This window comes from Geotrypetes seraphini, chromosome 10 (assembly GCF_902459505.1).
Source record: "Geotrypetes seraphini chromosome 10, aGeoSer1.1, whole genome shotgun sequence".
In the NCBI taxonomy this organism is placed as follows: Eukaryota; Metazoa; Chordata; class Amphibia; order Gymnophiona; family Dermophiidae; genus Geotrypetes; species Geotrypetes seraphini.
Window position 1 is genome coordinate 109,073,923 of NC_047093.1, and position 20,714 is coordinate 109,094,636.

General features: G+C 41.7%; 1 protein-coding gene across 3 annotated transcripts in view; it reads left to right on the forward strand.

Moving 5' to 3' along the window:
* Positions 1-599: 599 nt before the first annotated feature.
* The window catches only part of GRIN1 (glutamate ionotropic receptor NMDA type subunit 1), a 415,565-nt gene continuing 395,450 nt past the window's right edge, over positions 600-20,714 (forward strand). For all 3 annotated transcript variants that reach the window (XM_033960212.1, XM_033960213.1, XM_033960211.1), the window contains exon 1: positions 600-857. In XM_033960212.1, the coding sequence (XP_033816103.1) occupies positions 600-857 (258 nt within the window). The remainder of the gene's footprint in view (positions 858-20,714) is intronic.

Consider the following 20,714-nt stretch of genomic DNA (forward strand, 5'->3'; position numbering starts at 1 on the left):
GTAGTAATTCTGAGCACAACAGTAGTCGAACATCAAGTACTGATTAGGATTGGAATGAAAGACTGGAAGCAGACAACTTGAAGAGAAAGAAGTGAGCTGTGACTGGCTGATTTCTGGCGACAGAAACAAAGATGTTAGGACTCTAGATAGATAGGAGGTAAACTGGAAGCTGTCAGTGATCGGGACGAATCCACATCTTTCCAGTAGGATTGTCTTCATTTCAGCACCAAGGACAGCAGACGTGCTTTTGAACTGGATGGACTTTTGGCTAGACACTAGGCTGGTTGCAGGAGATCCCGTCGGACTTCACGGGCTTCTCCAGATCACCAGACAAAAATCCTGAGAGGAAGAGTACAGATCCGAATTTGGCAGCCATATCTGCCCCACGGATTCTGACGTGGAAAGGAACGGTTAGCATTTGTTAAATATTTCTCCTGCCAAGGAGGTCTTCCTATCGACGACAAGGAGACTGCTTTTATTCTCTGCTTGCAAGATATTTCCCAAATTATGACCACTGTCAGCTTTGCAGGCACCCGGTATCCCGAGCTGGGATAAAACCTTATCACAAGACATTGGCTTGCTTTATTAGAGCAGGTTTCATGGACACCATGCGCCTATTTCTGCTTGCTGTACTGTTTTCATTTTCTTTTGCTCGGGCTGGATGTGATCCTAAAATCGTAAACATTGGAGCCGTGCTGAGCCACAGAAAGTTTGAACCAATCTTTCGAGAAGCCGTTAATCAAGCAAATAAAAGACACGGGACTTGGAAAATTCAATTGAATGCCACTTCGGTTACCCACAAGCCCAATGCCATCCAGATGGCACTGTCTGTGTGTGAGGACCTCATCTCCAGCCAGGTAATGAAGAAATCAGCTCTGTCTGGACAGATACGTGTGTCATGCATAGAGTCCAACCCCAATCTGACCGAAAACCCCAATTCAAATCCTTTCCTAAAAAGCAATATTTCCACCATCCTTAGCATTAACAACTCATATAAGGAAGAGATTTATCTTATTTCAGTCACCTCTGCTTTTTGGGTGTTGCACATACTCGCTTCATATGTCTTTAGTGTAACTGCCTCATGGTTTTCTTTTTCTGTTCATTTGTCCTTGCACCGTTCATTTATCTATTCCTTCAAAATCACAAGATACTACCCATACTGAATTTTGAATGGCCAGTTTAAAAGTTAATGCAATTGAGTGTGTGCAAGGAATTAATGTTTCCCTTACTTCATTAGAAAAAAAAATCTTGCACACATACAAACAAAAGAACACCCTAAACAACCTGCTCAAAATATTTTAATATTTTCATTTCAACATAATATGAAGAAATAAGGTTAAAAGGTGATGCATATGCAATTGATAAGCAAACAAACAGTCCACCCCTTAGTATATTGAGATAGGAGCCTTTTCCATTTGCACATCCGTTTAAACAGTAGATGTAGCTCAGTCTGTGCTTGCGTAAGAAACCTCCCCCCCCCCCTACACACACACACACACACACATACACACAAGCTCAAGTCACATTAAAACACAGGAAACATCCAGCTCAGCCTTGTTCACTTGGTAAAGGATTCAGATCTCTATTTTTAAATTATGTCTGGTAATAATGAAATCCAAATCATTATTTATGGAAATAAATTATTGCTTTTTGACTTGTTTCCATTATCTTAAATTTCTGTAGAGGATGGATTGGTAAGCCACCCTGTTCTGTCAGGGGAATTGGATGCATTTACACTCTTTGTGCCTATATACTTGCACCTTGTTCTCTATGTGTGAGAGAGCAACTGACATTCTTCTCTGGCACAGCCAGGACCCTCAGCACTACATGGCAAACTGAAGAAGGAAATCAAAGGCTACATGACTCCCAGGGTATGCTTTTTGTTTGCAAAGCTTTCCCCTCCTCCAACAGCCTCACTGAATTCCAATAAAGTGTCATCTGCCTGCACTGCAGCCTTTACAGCAGAGCCTCAGATTCTGTCAGATCCTATGTACTTTGGCTGTTCCAGCTCTGGATTCTTGATGGTAAATGCAGGAAGGAATTGGAATATAAGTAGAATTCCTATTCCATTGTGTTTATAAATTATAAATTTAAATGTTTTTATCTGGAAAATAATTAAGATATCCTTGAAAATACAAATCAGAGCAAGGGAACCACATTAAGAGGGGGGCCAAACACAAATGGGCCAAGTCATCAAGAGGAGAGATGAAAAGAAAATAAAAACACAAGAGGGGTTAGCAAAAAGGGTTAAGGAAAGAAAAGATTAAGGACAGAAAAATAGAAGGGATAGGGGGGAAAGTCAGGGGGGGGGGGAGGAAAGGCTAAGAAAGGGGGAAACACTCAAGATTCCGGGCATAATGCCAGCCAAATGTGCGGGTGCATGGCAGTGTTCAGTTTTTACTCAGCCTTAGGTTTTTGCTGCTACCTCTCCCCTTACATGCAGATCAGGTAGAGGAGGTTCTGTAGTGCCTTGCTATATGTGCCTTTTTAGGGTGTGGGGCTACAGCACAGCTGTATGATCCAAGCAGCAGCAGCATTCGGGAAAGAAATGTCTTTCAGCAGCACAAAAATCACAGCAGGTTAGCAGGTATGCTGTAGAGACATTGCACAGTGCAGTATGTGTGTGTCAGGGAGGCTAGACAGCTCTCCCTGCAGTGAGAGCTGGTACTCAGCCTTTTTCACTAGCAGCATGGGGTGCTCAGGGCTTGAACTAGGAATTTGTATAGCAGCATGTTGGAGGGTGGGAAAAATATTGTATAAGGGTTATAGTGGAAAAACCTTGCAACATTGAGGGGGTGGGGGAGGAAGCTAAATGGCTGCTGCACTAGGAGTGCTTATTAAAAAAAACAACAACTAGCAACTGCTATCCCATTATATAGATGAAGGCTGGCAGGCAATAGGGCTAGAGCCATTATCTCCTGCAGTGCTTAGATTTCTTCTAACAGAAAACACTATTATTATTATTTATTTATTTATATACTGCCTATCCATGGAGGTTTTCGAAACAGTTTTGTATTCAGGTACTTGGCTATTAGCAGCTATAGGTGACCTGAGAAATTACTCTTGGTCCACAGGGAATGTACTGAGCACTGTAGAGACAGATCTCTAGCATTTATAAAAGACCCTCATTTAAAAAGGAAGCATGGTGGCAGACATCTTGGAATAAGGCATGTGGCCCTGCTTTTACTATGTTTGCTGCCCTGGTGGCCATCTTTAGTGAGGGCAAGTTTGTAACATCACTTCCTTTTCAGTTGTTCTCTTGGAATAGGTTATGTTGCCCAGCTTTTACTATGTGGGCTGCTCTGGCAACCATTTTTAGTAGAGGCAGGTTTATGTTATTACTCCCAGTGGTTACTACAAAACAGGGAGGAATTAGAACTGTCCAGTTTTTGTTTTAAAGCAAAGGGTTGTAGTAAATAAAACCAAGGATATAATGAGATTTAAATAAATACATAGAATAAATAACTATTGAGAAAAGTTCAGTATATCTTTTCATTGTTAGCCTATAGGAATTATATAGATCCACAATTAAGTTTGGTTCAATATGCATCATTAGACCAAGACATTTAGGGCTCCTTTTACAAAGCTGCGCTAGGTTTTTTAGTGCACACAGAAAATTGAAAATCTACCACCTCCTAAAAAGGAGGAGATAGTGGCTAGCGTGCTCGGGAATTTAACGCACACTATTGTGCGCATTAAGGCCCTAGCGCACCTTTGTAAAAGGAGCCCTCATAAAGCAGCATGGCAAGCAAGCCAAATTGGCAAAAGCAGACAGTGAATTGACATTTCATCTGCTCCCAGTATACCCCAGTTCATTCCACTTATTAGGTTTCTCATTCAATAGCCAGTTCTGTTATGACAAATACATGCCACTGGGGTGTTCTATATCATGGCATAGTGCACTCACATTTAGTGATGATTAGTGGCAAACAATTCATATTCTTCAAACACACAATAGGCACACCTAACTGTTTTCAAACAAAAACTAAGAGAGAGAAAACGCAGAGCTCAGCAACCTAAAGGAAGGCCCAAATAATTTCTTTCATTGAATAGAGTCTCTACTCTTTTTTGTTTTTTTGAAATATAAATCACACTTTGTGAAATAACTTCTAAACCATCCAGTTCTTTGTCCACCCAAAAACATTAAAAATTCAGAGCATGAACATGAAGAAGATTCAGGGCACTTAACTTACCCCCCCCCCTTCCCCCATTACTAAACTGAGGTAGAGGTTTCTACTGCGGCCTGGAGCGCTAAATGCTCTGATGCTGATAGAATTCCTATGAACGCTGGAGCAGCATCGGAGCATTTAGTGCCCTGGGCTGTGGTAGAAACTTCTATCATGGCTTGGTAAAAGAGAGCCTTAGATTTTCAACAGGAACTACCACCGTGTCACACAACTTAATGTTGGCTTCCTCAGGGAATTATCCCATTCTTGCCCATATAACTGAAGATAGCTCTGATAAACTCATTCTTCTCTGAGTAAACAAAATATGATTTTGATTTAAAAAAGAAAAAAAGTAGAGAGTTTTTTTTATGAAGATTGATGAAAGATACTGGGATCCTGTTCAAAGAAGAGAAGAATGCGTGGAGATATGATAGAGACTTTTAAAATACTAAAAGGATTTGATAAAATCCAGCAAGATGCATCGTTATTCACGTTGTCAAATGTGACTCGGACAAGAGGTCATGTACTGAAATTGAGAGGCGACAGGCCCAAGACAAATGTCAGGAAGTTCTGTTTCACACAGCGAGTGGTGGACGCTTGGAACGCTCTCCCGGAGGAAGTTGTGACGGAGACCTCCATTATAGGATTCAAGGGCAAGTTGGATGCATACCTCCTTGCAAATCACATTGAGGGATACAGGTAAACAAGGCCTCATCTGGGAACATCTGGGTCTTCATTAGGAAGCACCTAGTTGGACCTCTGCGTGTGCGGGTCACCGGACTGGATGGACCAAGGGTCTGATTTGGTGAAGGCATTTCTTATGTTCTTATGATTTGGGTCTTCCTTTAAGTCACCGAGGTCTACTTTTTCTCTATATTTTTTTTAGCATTTCTTTGAAACCAGTTGGGTATTCCTAATGTTAAAGACTTACCTTTTCTCCTCATAATGACTGATATCTGCCCAACCTGTTATCTTGTAGGAAATTGCGGGAAGATGGTATTGTGTGTTTGAAGAATTTAAAGTGTTCCAGATCGTGCCCTTACTTCAAGCAATTTAGTACTTTTGTACGTTGGGTGGTACAACAATTAGTGCCCTCAGGAAATGTCATATTATTATTTATTGATTTGATATGCCGCCTTTACCAATTAAGGACCTAAGCGGTGAATTTAATTACTACAAAGCAAACCACAGAAAGGAAAGGAAGGCCAATATCAAAAGAAAAGTTCCAGAGATAACACATATACCATATACCATTTGATGACTTCCTATTTATTGGCAAGTAATGAACAGGAATATAAAAGAACTTTGACAACATTTAGCATTTGGCATCTAACTTTTGCATCCCCTTAACAGCTGACATGACTGTCAAGTCTGCAAGTGTGTTGACATTCTTGCGCATAGAGCTGGATATTAATAACCAGCTATCTAAACTGCCACATGAAAAGCTGGACAAGCTCAAAACGACTACACAGATGATGCGATAAGCCAAAAAAGCCATACTGAAACAATTTTAGGAATTGTTGGAACTATTATGTGTTGCAACAAGAGTCATACCAATGGGGAGAATTTTTGGCAGGAGAGTAGCTCTGGCAACTGCAAGAGTTACCAAGCACATCACCACATTAGAGTTACAGAGCCCATCAAGAATGACTTAGTAGTATGGGATAGATTCCTGTCATTTTTCAATGGCTTGGCATTTTGGCAAGTACCATCCCCCCTCCCTCCCCCCCCCCCCCCCCCCCGATATAAGCTGATAATCTGGAACTGTTCATGGATGCAGTATGAAGTGAGAGATTTGACATTTATTCCAAGGGGCATAGTTCATTGCAAGCTGGCCACATGAATGGTTTGATAGGGGAACCATAAAGGCATGAATTGGGCACTAGGTAGGCATGAGTTAGGTGGACGTGACTTAGGCGTGCCAGAGGCATCTGCATATAGGTGAACATGGCTTCTATTATGGGGGTAAAGAGGACTCCTCTTTGATAAAAATAGAAAAAAGATGTTTAATAATATATTACTCGAGCAAAGCACATGAAATATATATTGATGATGTCACAATGATGTCAAGATTGTGTAACAGACATGTCTACTTGATCTGAACCACAACCTTTGCCAGTAGAGATTCTCTACTTATTTTCTTAGCCTTTTGGGAATGAGGTTTAGTATGCTATATTTATTTCATGTGCTTTGCTTGAGAAATGCATTATTAAACATCTTTTTCTATTAATATCAAAGAGGAGTCCTCTTTACACCCCAAAATAGAAGGTTTAGTATGCAATATATATATATATATTTTCATGTGCTTTGCTTAAGTAATGCATTATTAAACATCTTTTGACCTTAATATCAAACTGGAGTCCTCTATACCACCAAAATAGAAGCCCCATTCACCTATATGTGGACACCTCCAGCATGCCTAAGTCGTGTCCACCTAAGTCATGCCCAACTAACACCTAAAAGTAGTGGTTTTGCAAAGGAGAATCTCTTTACAGCAAAAAATAAAAGACTTAGTATGCTCTCTCTCTCTCTATCGTCTATAATAAAACCCTAAGCGCGCAAGCGCACTTAGGTTTTTGTGATCCCTACCGCTGTGATGTGTGCCTCCATGTGAATTCGGAGGTGCATGGGGCGGTTTGCGACGGCAGTTTGACTCCTGTACTGCGGGGACGCCTCTTGCACGTTGGGCGGCTTGCGAAGGTGAAATTAGCGGCGATTTGACTCCTGCGCTGCCGGGACACCTTTTCTCACCCCGACCAGCAAACGCACAGCCGCGGGGCATTTGCTAGGCCGGCCCACTTCGATAATGCGAGGTGGGCCAGCGTAGCAAAATCCTCGAGGCTGCCCGGGCTAGCGGATGCTGGACAGGGGGAACAAGGAAAGGAGAAGGCCTACTGCTGGACAGGGGGATCAGGTAAGAGGTGCTTCTGGACAGGGGGGCAGGGTAAAAGGAAGGGAGAAGGCTTACTGCTGGACAGGGGGAGCAGGGAAGAGGTGCTGCTGGATAGGGAGGAGGTAAAGCTAAGGGAGAAGGGCTGTTGCTGGACAGGGGGAGCACAGAAGGGATGCTGCTGGACAGGGAGAGGTAAAAGGAAGGGAGAAGGCCTACTGCTGGACAGGGGGAGAAGAGAAGAGGTGCTGCTGGACAGGGGGGAGGTAAAACGATGGGCGAAGGGCTGCTGCTGGACAGGGGGAGCAGGAAAGGGGTGCTGCTGGACACAGGGGAGGTAAAAGGAAGGGAGCAGGGTTACTGCTGAACAGGGGGAGCAGGCAAGGGGTGGTGGTGGACAGCTGAGGAAAGAGAGAGACAGAAAGAAAGAAAGACAGACAGACAGCGGCCAAGGAGAGAGAGAGAGAGAGAAAGAAAGACAGACACACACATCTGTTCTAGCACCCGTTAATGCAACGGGCTTAAAGGCTATCTAATATAATAAAGCCCTAAGCGCGCATGCGCACTCCCACCTGCGTACTCCCGTTTTCCTTGCGCTGTAGGGACCGGCAGGTAGGAGTGCGCATGCGCACGACAGCGTGGAGCCTGTCGGCTGCCGCGGCTCTTGCCAAGAAGCACATCTTATGAGAAGGCTGTAAGTTTCAGTATATAGTTCTCCCTCCCTCCCTTCCTGTAAGTTTGCCGCCGCCGCTGCCGTCCTTCCCCAGAACCCACGCTTGCGGCAGCAGAAAGAAGAGGCCGTACAGCGCCACGTCTCTTGCAACTTCAGAGTGTGAACTGGCCAGGGCGACTTCAGTGGGGGCCAGACCGGAGCTGGAAGGGAGAGGAGCTGCTCTCCTCCCTCCTCCCCTCTCCCAACGGACTTTAATTCCTGGCTCCCAGGCTTCTCCTGCTCCGGCTGAGCCAGTGTAAAAAAACCCAAAACCCCCAGAGCTCGCTTCGGGTCCGGCAAGGGCTGCGGTTCCTGAAACCTTCCAATTCAAGCAGCTTCTGCAGCACTGTACACACGCTGCTTCGGGGTCTTCTACTGCCCTGATTTGCTGGGACCGCCAGAAGGGAAGGGGGGGTGGTAAGGGACTAAGGGAGCCGGCCAGACCGCGGGAAGGGAAAGGGGGGGTAGGGGAAATGCTGCTGCTGCACAGGGAAGTGGTGTGGGGGGAGGAAAATGGAGGGGGAGGGAATGCTGCTGTGGCTGCTGCACAGGAAAGTAGTGGGAGAGAAATGCTGCTGCATAGGAGGCAGGGAGAGAGACAGATAGATAGAAAGAAAAGAAGAAAGACACAGGGGCAGGGAAAGACACAGAAAGACAGACAGACAAAGGGGGCCAGGGAGAGAGACAGACAGCGGGAGGGAGAGAGAGACAGAAATAAAGATACACAGACATATATTCTAGCACCCGTTAATATAACGGGCTAAAATACTAGTATATATATATTTCATGTGCTTTGATTGAGGAACACAGAGGCCATAAGAGTTTATTTTTTTTAGAAAACAGCAGAGGATAAATGTTGAAGGTACATATTTGATATTTATCCTAGAGAAATGACTGCTTGTGAATCAAGAGGATATAAGCTTGGCTTTAGAAGTGACATTTGGTTTAATGGTGCATTGGTGTATGGCGCAGTGGTTAGCGCTACAGCCTTAGCACCCTGAGGTTGTTGGTTCAAATCCTCCACTGCTTCTTGTGACCCTGGGCATCTGGAAAGAGAAGAGAAATATGATAAAGGATCCAAATGTAAATACCACATAAGATATAAGTGGTATATAAATAATTAAAAGATAATAAAATATAATAGTGGTGCCAGCATTTTACTGCATACAATTTTAATGTATAAAAAGAGCATAAAATTGCTGTTCTAATGATATCATAACGCTAACATACGATAACATTATAGATGTTATTAGGATATCTATGCAATGCCTAAAAGGCAATTCTGCAAAGGACATCTAACAATATAAACGTGCTTAGATTCGCTCAGCGCCACTGAGCGCGATTCTCTATTGTGCATCTATGCATTATAGAATCACGCTCAGCATTTTGCTCCTAGACGTCTAAATGATGCCTAACTTATAGACGTCCTTTACAGAATCTGCCCCTTTAAGCTTTTAGTAGTTTTTTTCCTAATTTTTATTTAAAGAATATTAATAAACGTACAACTTGTGAGGTATGATGGTTCTGTATTGCACACACAGAAAGCCAAACATCACCTCAATATTAATGATATCTTAGTCCATACAATGATTTTAGCTCTAACTCATGTACAAAACATATCAAGAACAGCCCTCAGAATATCACACATAAATAACTTATGCTGGTTTTTACAAAGCTGCGGTAGAGGTTTCTCCTGCGGGTCAGTGAGATAAATGCTCCAACAATCATAGAATTTCTATGAACATCAGAGCATTTACCTCACCAACCCATGAAAGAAACCTCTACCACAGATTTGTAAAAGGAGTTAGTTCTTAGTGCTTTTTATTTATTGTAAAATCAAATCAATGGCACATGACTTAGTGGTTTTCTCAGTGTGATGGTAAACCAAACAACACAAACAGACAATGTCCATTTCCGAGCAACAAAACAAAGCCAGCAAATAAAGAAAAAAATTTAAAGTATAGCTCTCAGAATATCATCTATAATAATAAAATGCTAAGCGCGCAAGCGCACTCTTACCCCGTGTTCCCTGAGTCCTGATCTGTTGGGCTGTGGCAGTAAGACTGCGCATGCGTGCGTCTAAGGACCGGCCAGGTAACACGCTGTGACTTCCCCCCTCCCCTCCTCTCCCCCCCCGCCGCCGACCCTACCCAGCACACCACTAACACGCCGCAACTCCACCCCCCCAGGCCAACCCTACCCGGCATACCAGAAACCCCCGTTGACTCTCCCAGCCTACCCTCCCATCGCTACACGGCCGACAAACCTCGCAGCTCCAGCAGCATCCCAGGCACAGTAAACACGCTGCTTCGGGTCTTCTCCTGGCCTAATTTCCTCTGCCGCGTCCTTGATAACATTTCCACTTTTCTGCTCTAGACTCTATGCCCCCAATTGTCTGGAGTCAAATGCTTTCCTCATTGACTAGAAGAGCATATTCCTATATACTTTATCTCCAATACTTCTCAATGGGAAAACTCTACTCAAACTTCACCAGGATCGGACACCATAATTCTTATCACATCTTACTGGCCATGTCAACCATGGTTCCTTCTTCTACAGTTCTCAAATCAGGAACTTTACAAAATGCAACTGTTCCCAACACTACAAACACAGAAAGATGGCTCACTCCTTCATTCCAACCCTCACTAATTGGCACTCATGGCAATGATGGTATCTCTCACCGAATGAATACATGCCTACACACTTTCTGCTTCAGCTTTGACTATCATTGAAGCATCCATACAAAAGTGTGGAGTAGAGGAGTGGTTAGAACCCCTGCCTTAGCACCCTGAGGCTGTGGGTTCAATTCCCGCACTGCTCCTTGTGAACCTGGGCAAGTCATTTAACTCTCCATTGCTCCAAGTATCATAGTTAGATCGTGAGCCCGCCGGGACAGACAGGGAGAAATACCAAGAGTACCTGAATGTAAATTGCTTTTAATAGAATTAGTATATAAGAAATGTAAATAAAAGTGCTACCGTTTCAAATGGACTCATTTCACTGTCTGGTGTGGCCTTCATTCTCTGGAACCTGTCACTTGTCTACTTCCTTCAATTCTAGACTACCTCATTCATTTCTCTAATTCAGGCCTAAAGACTAACTTGGTTCAAGTTCATCTAAGTGTCATCAGTGCATTTCACTCTCCATTAGATAAGCCACGTTCCATTAATCCCTTGGTTTCCAAATTCATGAAAGTACTTTACCATACCATACTAAACCACCAGTCTGTTGACTGAGATCTTAACTTAGTACTCTCTGCTCTCATGAAGTCTCCCTTCAAACCATTCTCAATTTGCTCACTCAAACATCTTACTTGGAAAGTATTTTTTCTCATAGCCCTCATGTCTGAATGCCAGGTGAATAAATTCCAAACACTTGTATCATATCCACCCTATACACGATTCTATCATGAAAGAGTAGTCCTGTCTTCTTCCCAAAACCACATTCTCATCTTGGCAAAGCAGCTCTCCACTGGAGTGACATCGTTAAAGAAATCTACTGCTGTAGTGACATTTAATTTTCACAAGGGTAACTACGATAAATTGAGGAAAATGGTTAAAAAGAAGCTGAAAGGGTCTGTGGCAAAGGTCAGCCATGTAAACCAAGCATAGATGTTGTTTAAAAATACCATCGTGGAAGCTCAGATCAGACATATTTCATGTATTAAAAAAGGTGGAAAGAAGAGAAAACTAGAGCTGGCATGGTTAAAAGGTGAAGTGAAAGAGGCTATTACAGCCAAGAAAACATCCTTTAAAGAATGGAAGAAGGATCCCAGTACAGAAAATAAGAAGAGACATAAGCACTGGCAAGTTAGATGCAAAACATTGATAAAGAAAGCTAAACAAGAATATGAAGAACAACTTGCCAAAGAGGCAAAAACTCATAGTAACAATTTTTTTAGGTACATCAAAAGCATAAAACCTGTGAAGGAATCCGTTGGACCATTGGATGATCAAGGAGTAAAAGGTGTGCTCAGGGAGGATAAAGCCATAGTGGAGAGATTGAATAAATTCTTTGCTTTGGTCTTTATGGAAGAAGATGTAAGAATTCTTCCAGAACCGGAAATAGTTTTCAAGGATGATGAGGCAGAGGAATTGAAAGAAATCTCAATGAACTTGGAAGATGTACTAAGCCAAATCGACAAGTTAAAGAGTGATAAATCACCTGGACCAGATGGTATACAACCCAGGGTACTCAAAGACCTCAAACATTAAATTGCTGATCTGTTGTTAATGATCTGTAACCTGTTGCTAAAATCATCTGTAGTACCTGAAGATTGGAGGACGGTCAATGTTACGCCTATTTTTAAAAGGGTCCCAGGGGAGATCTGAGAAAAATAGTGGAAACAATTATAAAAAATAAAATTGTGGATCATGTACACAAATATGATTTAATGAGACAGAGTCAGAATAGGTTCAGCCTCACCAATTTGTTTGACTTCTTTGAAGGTGTGAATAAACTTATGGATAAAGGCAAGCCAGTTGATGTAGTGTATCTAGATTTCGAAAAAGCTTTTGATAAAATTCCTCATGAGAGGCTTTTGAGAAAATTAAAGTCATGGGATAGGAGGCAATGTTCAATTGTGGATTAAGAATTAGTTATTGCCAGAAAACAAAGGGTAGGGTTAAATGGCCATTTTTCTCAATGGAGGAGGGTAAATAGAGGTGTGCCACAGGAATCTGTAATGGAACTGGTGCTATTTAACTTGTTTATAAATGATCTGGAAACTGGAACTACAAGTGAGGTGATTAAATTTGCAGATGACACTAAACTGTTCAAAGTTATTAAAATGCATGTGGACTGTGAAAAACTGCAGAAAGACCTTAGGAAATTGGAAGACTGGGAGTTCAAATGGCAGATTAAATTTAATATGGACAAATGCAAAGTGATGCTCATTGGGAAGAATAATCCAAACCACAGTTATCAGATGCTAGAGTCCACCTTGCTGGTCAGCACTCAAGAAAAAGATCTGGATGTCATTGTTAATAATACGCTAAAACCTTCCACTCAATGTGCAGCGGTAGCCAAGAAAGCAAACAAGATGCTAGGAATTATTAGAAAAGGGATGGTAAATAAGACTAAGAATGCTATAATACCTCTGTATCGCTCAATGGTGTGACCTCACCTTGAGTATTGTATTTAATTCTGGTCTCCTTATCTCATAAATGATATAGCGGCACTACAAAAGGTTCAAAGAAGAGTGACCAAGATGATAAAGGGGATGGAACTCCTCTCGTATGAGGAAAGACTAAAGAGGTTAGGGCTCTTCAGCTTGGAAAAGAGATGGCTGAGGTGAGATATGATCGAAGTCTACAAAATCCTGAGTGGTGTAGAATGGGTACAAGTGGATAGATTTTTTACTGCATCAAGATTTACAAAGACTTAGTGCGCGCCTTTGTGAAGCGACTCGAGTTGAAGCAACAAAACGTTATGATAGACTCTTCAATCCTCCATAATCGTCATCCATATACTGCACCTACCATTGCTGACAATCCTGCAGAATCTGACAGTACCTACAAATTCCAGTATACTTCCAAACAGCCTGATAAGTTGATAGTACTGTTTATCTTCAAAATAACCTGTATATCTCCATATAGTCTGATAAGCTGATAGTACTGTTTATTTCCAAAAGAACCTGTTGATCTCCCTGATAAGTGATAGTACTGTTTATCTCCAAAATAACCTGTATATCTCCATATAGTCTGATAAGCTGATAGTACTGTTTATCTCCAAAAGAACCTGCATACACTCCTAGAGCCTGATAGTTGTCTGTACTGTTTACCTCCAAAATAACCATATATCTTTATATAGCCTGATAAGTTGATAGTACCGTTTATCTCCATAAAATCCTGTATATCTTCCATATAGCCTGACAAGCTGATAGCACTGTTTATCTCCAAATCAACCTGCATATCCTCATAGAGCCTGATAAGTTGATAGTACTGTTTCTCTCCAAAATAACCTGTCAAGCATAGACAAACTGCTATTGCCAATACTCTTATATCCCACTGATAGTTCTCCTTAATCCCACTTAACACTGATAGCACCCCCCGAACCAGCAGGGACCTACATAACATTGATAGCCTCACACCAAGTACCAAGCTCCAGACTCTCTAGCATCCTAAACAAAAACCACTATGCCTCCCAATTTCTCTACAAGCACACTCCTACACTTACTGCTCTTCCTACTCATAACCAACAGAAAAGCAGAAGGATATCATACATCCTCTATCCCAACCTTAACAGAATCCCACGAGCCACTCTACCTTCCAGAAAACTATACTCGCCCAGAAACTTGATAGATTGCTCCTTACTCAACCATATCAGCATACCAACCAGCTGGGGAAAAAGACCACCCCCAAAACCAAAATCAGTAAACCACAACTATCACCCACACTCCAAAGAAAATCTCCTTCGACCAAACTGCTCACCCACTCCCCAAACACTTAACACCACATTATCCTGTGCATACATGAACATCAGATCAATAAGCACAAAAGCAGACCTTATTAAAGACTGGATAGTTAAAAAACAACTAAGCTGCTTATTCCTATCCGAAACCTGGCTAACCTCAGAATCCGATCCCTCCATCACAGAACTCTGCCCAATGGGTTATAAAATAGAACTAATCTGCAGAAAAAAAAACATGGTGGAGGTCTAGCCATCATACTCAAAAACAACATCAATATAAAGACCCTAGACAAACACTCCACCCCCCACCTAGATCTCCTAGCTTGTCAACTATCCGATGATTCTCTCATAGGAACTCTAACATGCATCCTCTGTTACTCAACACCAGGAAAATGGAATGACAACAAACAAGCCCTAGAAGAATTTATCTACCAGAACTCCCTAACATCTCCTCATAACCTTCTCCTAGGAGACGTAAACCTCCATCTAGAAGATCACACCTCAAAACAAGTACTAAATTTACTCTCATACCTTAATGCACTGAACTACCAGATCCTCAACCCCCAATCCACACACGAAAAAGGCCACCAATTAGATCTCGCTGCTTACATGACCCAACACCCTCACAAACCAAAAATCAATATCTCAAACGGTGCATGGCACCCCTCCCTCTGGTCAGATCACTATAAATACACCTTTGACATCAACTGGCCTCAAAGCATTAACAAACAACCTCCAAAAAAAACCTCCTTCAAAGCACGCCAAAAAATCGAACCCTCTATATTCTGGGATAAAGCTGACCACGCCACCACCAACATAGCCCCCAACGAATTCGTATCCCAATGGAGATCCATAAGCGAAACCATTCTAAATGAGCTAGCCCCAGAAAAAATAAAATTCAAAATATGCAGACCTTCTGATAAATGGTTCGACTACGAACTTCTCCAGTCTAAAAAGCTATGCAGACAACTAGAAAGAGACTGGAAAAAAAATAAGAGCTTAGAACACACCAAAACTGCATGGAGAAACCAAATTAACCAATACAAAACCAAACTCAAAGAAAAACGAAAAGCCTACTATTCCAAAATGATAGGCACAAAAACCCCAGACACAAAAAAGCTATTTAACCTAGTAAAGAACCTTACTGATACCAAACCTTACCTTTCCACCCAAGGTATCCACCCACCAACAGCCATCCACCTAGCCGACCATTTCAAAAACAAGATCACCAATATCAGATCCACATTCATCAACACACACACCCATCTAGAAAAGATAACAACAAACCCCTCAACAAGCGAAGCCATCGTAGCAGACAGAAGCTGGTCCGACTTCCCAATCCTACTCTGGTCGGATATGAACCTACTCTACAATAAATACAACCATGCTTCCAGCGACCTAAATAATTGCCCCACCTACCTGTTATCAAATGCCTCCACCACATTCAAAACCAACTTCATGCTATGGATTCAAACCACATTGACAGAAGGCCAATTCCCACAGGACCTAGGAGAGATCTTAATCACCCCAATCATAAAAGATCACAAAGGCCCAATAGATAGCCCCTCCAACTACAGACCTATCGCTTCAATACCAATGTACGTTAAAATAATAGAAGGCCTAGTTGCTCAATACCTCACCGAATACCTGGAAAAACATAACCTACTCCACCCATCACAATCAGGATTCCGAACTAACCATAGTACAGAAACACTACTTGTCACATTACTAGATACAGCACGGCAACACATTAGCAAAGGAAAAAAATGATATTAATACAACTAGACCTCTCCGCAGCATTTGACCTAGTTGACCACACATTATTACTACAGATTCTTGACGCCATAGGAATCTCAGGCAAGGTCTACAAATGGTTTCATGGGTTCCTTAAATCTAGAACCTACAGGGTAAAATACAATGATATCAAGTCAGAGCCATGGGCAAATCCCTGCGGAGTTCCACAAGGATCACCTCTTTCACCTACGCTCTTCAACCTCTTTATCTCCTCCCTAGGAGCCACTCTTGATACCCTAGATGTCACATCCTTCAGCTACGCAGACGACATCACCATACTCCTTTCGACCCATCAGAGACCACCACCACAACAAAGCTAGAAACAACCTTAGATACAGTAGAAAAATGGATGATTGATCACAAACTAAAACTGAACCCAGAAAAAACAAAATTCCTTTTGCTCGAAAAGGCCCAAACTCCTACCATCACCGAACTAGAAATCAAAAACACCAAATACCCAATACAACCCGAACTAAAACTCCTAGGAGTTACGATAGACAGATGTTGCACAATGCAGTCCCAGATCAATAAGACGACCAAGAAAGCTTTTCTAACCATGAGAAATCTACGTAAAATCAGAAAATTCTTCAATCAAGCACAATTCAGACTAATCGTCCAATCCCTAGTCTTAGGTCTGCTGGATTACTGCAACTCCCTATATCTTCCATGTCCAGCCACTATGATAAAACAACTCCAGACCATACAAAACACTGCCCTCAGACTGATCTATTCACTTAAAAAATACGATCACTTAACAACTGCCTTCTTAGACTCCCACTGGCTACCCATACAAGCACGAATTCAATTCAAATTCTACTGCCTATTATTCAAAGCAGTACAAGGCTCTTCCCCCTCCTATCTAAATAACCGCTTAAACCAGACCTCCACCTCAAGACACAGAAGAACCTCGAACCCTTTTGCCTTCCCCCCACTCAAAGGCACACAACGCAAGAAAATGTTTGACAACCTTCTGGCAACACAAGCAGCAAAACTCAACCATTCCATCTCCAACCTGATGACAATAACAGACAACATTCCGAAAAGAAATCAAAACAGTGCTTTTCAAAAAATTCATCCAAATATCTTAACCCCTCCTCTCTTACCTCCAGAAGATTCACCTACCTCTAGATAATTCTCCCCCAAATTACCCACCTAAACACCTTCCAAGTAAACAAACCCCATAAATAGATTGCAATCTTACCCTCTCTAACTGTATTCCATTTGTCTTTTTCACACAGTTCTGCACTGTCAGTTTAATATCCATCCCTTAAGTTCCCATAGAATTCTATCCAGCTATCTCCCATATGAATCTTTTGTAATCCGCCTTGAACTGCAAGGTATAGGCGGAATAGAAATCCGAAATGTAATGTAATGTAATGTAAAGACTAGCAGATACTCAATAAGTTACAGAGTAATACTTTTAAAACCATAGGGGGAAATATTTTTTCACTCAGCTCTGGAATGCGTTGCTAAAGGATTTGGTAAGAGCAGTTAATATAGCTGATTTTAAAAAAAGGTTTGGCAAGTTCCTGGAGGAAAAGTCCAAAAATTGCTGTTGAGACAGAGATGGGAGAAGCCGCTACATGCCCTGGATCGGTGGCATGGAATGCTGCTACTATTTGGGTTTTTGCCAGGTACTTGTGATCTGGATTGGCCTTCATGAAGACAGGTTGGCTAGATGGACCACTAGTCTGATCCAGTAAGGCTATTCTTATGTTCTTATGGCTGTTAACCCAGACGAAGGACACATTTTTATTTCAGTTGCTAGAAACTTCATATTTTCTTTTCATGGTGTTTATCCTCTTTTACAAACAATGCCACCATGCTGTATTACATAAACAACTTAGCCCTTCTAGAGCCCTCTATGTCCCCTACCCACAGGGCTATGAGAACTACTAAGACTCTATAACCACAGAAATTTCTCCAGGTCAGTTTCAGTCAGAGCTCTCAGAGCTTGTAGTTTCTCTTGTTTGGGGCCTCCTGGTGGTGGCTGTACTTTCCACAGTCCCATTCTTTCTAATTTCTGGTTGACTCAGCTTCTGGTCTGTTCCATGATCTTTACTCATCTAATGCCTCTCCTCTCCACTTGGAAATGCCTAGAAAACAGAGAGATTTACTGTGTCCTTTGAGACTCCTGCACTATACCTTCTAGCCTAGGAACTCTTACTGAATGCTGGACAATGTAAGTCTTTCACAAGTTTTACCTGCTTTCTCTGGTTCTCTGCCCACAGCAACTGCACTAGTGTGTTCACACTTGGATCTACCAGAATACTCTTACCTGGGGCATATGAGATTGAGCTTTTATAAAAGGTTACTGGATCGACATGGCTACCAAACTTCTCCTGTTGATTTCTGGGTCCCTTTTATCTGGTAACTTCTAAGTATTTGTTATAAATCAATCTTTGGCTTGTCACCTGGCTACCTTGTTTCCCATTTTTCTATGAACCACTCAAATAAGTTCACACATAGAGTTTGTTTGTTTGCATTTTCTTCTGGTACATTATGTTGTTATAAAAGATTTCTTGAGAGAACTCTCTCTTTTCAGGTTGCTAAATTGAATGGTTGGTTTGGAAAAATTATGCTAGGAGCTTCCTCCTATCTTGATTTTAGAAAATAATTGACGACCCAATTATTTGATAAATTTGAATCCTAATTGTATTCTGTCGTCTTTTTAACATTTTATGCATTTCTTATGTTTTATTATCTGATGTACTTCCATTTTAAATTGTATTCTTTGCTCTATGATCAGTTTTTATTTGTTGTGAACCGCCTAGAACCATTCCTGGCTAGGCGGTATATAAAAATTAAAATTATTATTATATTATTATTTAAGTATTATCTCTTAGAATTCTTGTGGTTGTAGAACTCTGTACATAGCTCTAGGATCCACTATTCATGGGGTCCTTGAAAATCCTAACCTTGCTGCCATTGTTGTGAAGCGTAACCTTTCAAAGCACTACAATAGGGTCTCCCAAGTTGGTCCTGAGTACCCCCTTTCCAGTCAGGTTTTCAGGTTATCCACAATGAATATGCATGAGAATGCCTCCTTAGTATGAAAATCTCTCTCATGAATATTCATTTTGGATATCTTGAAAATCTGGCCTGCCTGTGGCTCTCAAGGACCAGAATTGAATAACCTTGCTCTACAAATTCAACAGTCTTCACAACCAGGTAAGTTGGATAATAATGTTTAATAATTAAAGATCTTAACTTGACAAGTCTTCAACAGGTTTCCTGATACACTTTTATAATGAAGCACCCTGGGTTTGGAACCCAGACTGCTGGCATAATAATAAACAGACAGCCATCTGCTTTGGACTGAATCTGCATCTGTCTCAGAGAACTTTACAATTCTTCAGCTAAATTGAACAGGCTTGATTCCATGTGAGATAGCCTTATTAGTCCATTTCACACATTCCCTAATCTCTGCACCTTTTTCACTTAGTCCTATGCAGAGAGTTAGAACACCTTTCCCTTAGTACTCTGTAAACATTACCGGTTGAGGAACCCATCTCCCTCACCTGGGCTATTTCACCTCTGGGTAACATAAGTTTCTCTCCATTTTTGTTACATCTTAAGAGAAAAAAAGTGAAAAATGCTTAGAAGGACTTTACTCACAAAAATTTACAAGTGGTCTCCAATAGCTTTCCTAATACATAGGTTTTAAAATCAGTACTTTTTCAGAGAAACAACCCATCTGTACTCACAGTGCCTTTCTACCCTTGGTTTCTAGCTTCTGGATCAAGTCTGGGTACTCTCTTTGTCCTGCCTCCCCATTGGCCTCACTGCTCTACTTTAGGCTGTGCTTCTGGGAAATGACTGACTGTGCTGTTCTTGTGAATGGGATGGCTAGCAGTTGGGCAGTTTCTCCCTTCCCTTGTAGGGGTATCTTCTCCCTTCCCGTTGCTTCTTCTGCCCCCTCCATTTTGCTCCGTGTGTTCTACTCTTGACAGAGATCACCTGGCTTAACTTCTCTCCTTCACGTGCCACCAGATTCTAACCCCCAGGTACTCAAAGGAAGTCTAGTCCTCCTGACAGTTTAGTCCAGTCTATCTACTAGCTTTTTCTCCTATTTTTATAGAGGATCAAGATATAGAAAGGTCACTGAATGGATCTTATCCCACCTGTGGTTAAACCCTTATCTGCTCACTACCTTAACACAATTTCTACTCAGCTTCGTTATTCCTAGCACTGCTGGGGAACAGACACTGGTCTGCTCATCACACCATGTGTACTATAGGCCTGTCCAGCCTGAGCCAGGGACATCGACGCCTTTGTGAAAGCTTCCGGTTTGAAAATAATAATACATGCAAAATGACACCAGCGCAAGGTTTTTAAAAAAAATTATAACCAAGATTTATTGAATTATTGTTTCTATTTTTCCATTATGAGCTCAAAAGCGTCAGCATTATTGCTAACGTTGCGCTAATGGGAGATCGTTATGGTGGCCAAAATGCTGGCCTTCTCCTAACGGTCTCGTTTTCATATCTCATTTCATTCTATTATATAACTTTTAGCTCAGTGACATCATCAGTATAACAACGAATGACAATTCACCAAAGAGGTGGTCTTAAAAGTTGGACAAAGAAACATTCCTCCAGGTTTAAAAGTTATACAGTTTTAGAAAATTACTTTTGATTTCTGAATTAACATTATAACATTATTCAAGAGAATTCTACAATTATTAACAGGGTGCTGAGAAATTCTCAGCCCTAAAGGAAAAAACTCTTCCTAAGCTGAC